This window comes from Phaethon lepturus, unplaced genomic scaffold (assembly GCF_000687285.1).
Source record: "Phaethon lepturus isolate BGI_N335 unplaced genomic scaffold, ASM68728v1 scaffold17696, whole genome shotgun sequence".
NCBI classification, from domain to species: Eukaryota; Metazoa; Chordata; class Aves; order Phaethontiformes; family Phaethontidae; genus Phaethon; species Phaethon lepturus.
This window is the reverse complement of record NW_010549569.1, coordinates 2,986-6,439: the sequence shown is the minus strand read 5'-3', so window position 1 is coordinate 6,439 and position 3,454 is coordinate 2,986. Positions and strand designations below refer to the sequence as shown.

The window sequence follows — 3,454 nt, the reverse complement described above, 5'->3', positions numbered from 1 at the left end:
ATTCCTGCTTCTCATTCATCTGGCTAATCACTTGCTGTTCTGCTGGGTGTAAATTTCCTTTCAAATCCTGGCAATACTGATTCTTTTCTTTTGCTTGCTACTTAACTACCTGTTTCCTGAATCTCCTGGTAGAGTTGTGAAGAAAACTTAGGAGTAAAGTTAGGTTCTGTAGGTTCCAGTAAGTGCAAATGTTTGGCGTTTGTGCGGTTTGGTGTATGTCAGGTCTGTGGTAGGTTGGTTCGTACACTGTGTTGAGTAGACAGCTGTCCTTACTTAAGGCTGGAGTCATTGGCTAGTTAATGGCTGAACTGTAGTAATAGTTCTAGGCATGTCTGGTTAATATAACTAGTTATGGGCTAAGCTAATGACTTTGTAGCTGAAGTGGCTGTTTCCATTATTAATGGCTGTGTTTTCTAATTATTTATAGCTCACGTTGACGCCAGCCCAGCAACAGTTATTGCTACAACAGGCGCAGGCACAGTTGCTGGCGGCTGCAGTGCAGCATTCAGCCAGTCAGCAGCACAGCGCTGCTGGTGCCACCATCTCGGCCTCTGCTGCAACGCCGATGACGCAGATCCCTCTATCTCAGCCAATACAGATTGCACAGGTGAGCCTTGAGGCTTGAGAGGGTGGAAAATAAAGAAGTTGGACTAATTGCATCATTCAAATAATATTTTTATTCCTTATTCAGTGAGTTTCTAGAGTCCTTGAGTACTGTTAGTCTTTCCTCATGCATCCGTAGCTGATGAGGTTGACAGTTCATAGTTTTAGCAAAGAATGTGTATTAGCTGCTCATCAGTTCCACTGGGCTTCTGAATTTGTTCCAGGATCTGACCAGATGCTGTATTTTCTGAATTTTCCTCCTTGTAGTTAGCTTGAGAAAGGCAAAAAAGGAGCATAGAGGGTATAGAAAGATGCCTATAGAAATGACATTTGTTGAGACCTGTATGTATGGGAAGGGATACCTATGTATCACAAAGGATGCTTGTTAGATTCAAACAGCAAAATGATAGAGCTGAAGAAAGGCAGTTTGACTTGACACATTTGTGTGCTATTTTGGCTTGGTGCGATATGCTCAGAGTTCAGTGACAAAGAATGGGCACTCTTGTGTGTCTAGAGAAAAACCTGCCAGAATCTGTCCAGTTTTATGGTCTGCTGCTAAAGACCTATTAACTCTTAATTCTGAAGGACTGTTTGCCAAGGAAGTTCTGCTTACTAGGATCAGCAAAGATCCTCCTGGGTCTTCCAAGATTGGCTTAATTCATTGTGGAGAATGCAGCACCACTGACTTTACACTTAGCATATGTAGTGTGGAAGCTCCTTAGACTTCTGGACAAGGGTAACTGAATGTACAGCATAGGCATCTTGAGTACTACTAGTAGGTGATTCTGTTGCTGATGCTGAGGTCCATCTTTCCATAGATTTAAGGTTCTCAGTAAGTAATACTTCAGTTTGATTAGTCTAGCTGTGCAAAGTATGTTTGGTATGTAATCTCCAAAGCTGCTACTTCTTACAGTGATCAGATTCTTTAAGACTGTCTAATGCTTTCTGTTCAGACTATTTTCACTTGCTTTCAACTGGGATGAAGTGTGTAAAAAGTGAAGATGAGGGCTGGTTAAGTAAAAGAATGGAGATGTCGCAATTATCTGTAAAGTCCATTGGTGAAATGTGCTATTCCTTTATTGTGCTAGTCCACTAGCTAAATAACAGCCTGGCTGTGCTATCAGGTTTTTTTATTAGCTGAAGTGGCGAACTTCTGTGGTGTTGGTCTAAAAGTTCTGACCTCTGGCTGTGCTTACAGAGGCCAGAGTGATGACATCCCACATTAAAAGGCCAGTACTGCTGTTGGCCACAGAACCCTCACACTGAGACTCTTGGTGCACTGTGATGGATGTGACTGGATATTAATACTTCTTTTAGCAAAGGATCCAACTTCACTGTCATGATCTGGAGATTAACATTCAGGGAAATTTGTAATTCCTAAGACCATCTCTTAATTTTGTTAAGCCTTGGTCTGTAGCCAATAATACAGACAGATTTCACAAAAAGAATGGAAATGTCCTTGTCAGGGAAGTTGATGGTTAGTTTCTAACATCTTTCCATGCGTCTGTCACAGAGTTCCCATTTGATATTTGTCATTTGAGTCTTTTAACCTAAATGTGAGTAATCCACAGATGTGTGCCTCTTGTCTTCTGGGTGTGTAGCTTAAGATAATGAGGTGTGCTTTACCGAAGTGTGGAGCATTAAGATTTCATATTAATAAACTCTATACCTTGAACTTTCTGGTTTTACCATTGTCAAATATGCCACCAAATTAGTGGATACTTTTCAAGGCAGTGTTGTGCATGAGTGAGATGTTGCTAATCCTGCTCTTCCACTTCAGTGGGAAGGTATGAAAGTGTGAGGCATTTAGAATTATTAATTTAGTACTGGGTTTTTCTCCAGAATTTACAACATCTTCAGAGAAGTATTTGAGGAGAGTTGAAAAGATCATGCATGTGCCATCATATAGGAGCTTCTGAAGTAGAGGATTGCCTGGTGTGTGCATGTGAATTATCTAAAGGGTCTATGGAAAAATAGCATGTGATCAAGTAGTTGCCACCATGTAATGTGTATTTGTAGCACAAGGGAAACAAAGTTTCACTCGTTTTCTGGCATTCCTAATTATGTAAATGTTTGACTTTACAATCAATTTCTTTTAGGACAGGTCATTTTGATATATAAATGTAGCTTGGTTGAATCTAGTTAGCAGCTCCTTATGATGCAAGTGCAGGGCATAATTTGTGCAGGTGTTGGATATAATTTGAGATACTTTATGGAAAACTTCTCCTGTCTAGGTTTGTAGGTGGATAACACCATACTTTTTGATCCATCTTGTCAATGATTTATAAACAGTGCTCAGCTTTGTTTGTGTTGCTATTGTAAACATATAGCTGATTATACAAATAGCTGAATGTTTGTTTTAATTGATGATTTTTGAATAATTGATTAAGTGGCAGGTCTCTGCAGCAGCAGGATTATCATATTTATTTTAATTAACTAATTGCACAAGCATGACTTCTTTAATGTGCACTGCCGTTAATGTAAGGTATCTGCTGCAGCAGCCTGGTGAGATGTTAGTGCTGCTGCTAGGCTGATGCTAAATTGTCACTAAACAGTTGTACCAAGTTTCAGTGTTCTTCATAAACTTTACTTGTTTTTGTCATCCAAGATCAAGTGTTTATGTGATAAAAACCTCAAACTGGCAGAGATGCTTAAGTTTTTACTGAAGTTGTAAGGAGAGATAATGGCATTGAATTTAGAACTTTAGATGATTTTTTTAAAAAACAAACAAAAAATTTCCTTACATCAACACATAGCACTTCTCTTGGCAGATTATTCTGCCGAGCTGGGAGTTGGGTTGTTTTGATCTTTCTAAATTGTTGGACAGCACCAGAAGGCATGCATGTTTCCC

At 39.5% G+C, this 3,454-nt stretch overlaps 1 protein-coding gene across 1 annotated transcript in view; it reads left to right on the top strand.

Moving 5' to 3' along the window:
- Window positions 1-2,475, top strand: part of LOC104623242 (POU domain, class 2, transcription factor 1-like) — a gene marked incomplete at its 5' end in the record, with an annotated part of 5,603 nt that extends 3,128 nt beyond the window's left edge. The window contains 2 exons of the mRNA XM_010290279.1: window positions 428-607; window positions 2,446-2,475. Coding sequence (XP_010288581.1) covers window positions 428-607; window positions 2,446-2,475 — 210 coding nt within the window. The remainder of the gene's footprint in view (window positions 1-427; window positions 608-2,445) is intronic.
- Between the last annotated feature and the right edge of the window lie 979 nt (window positions 2,476-3,454).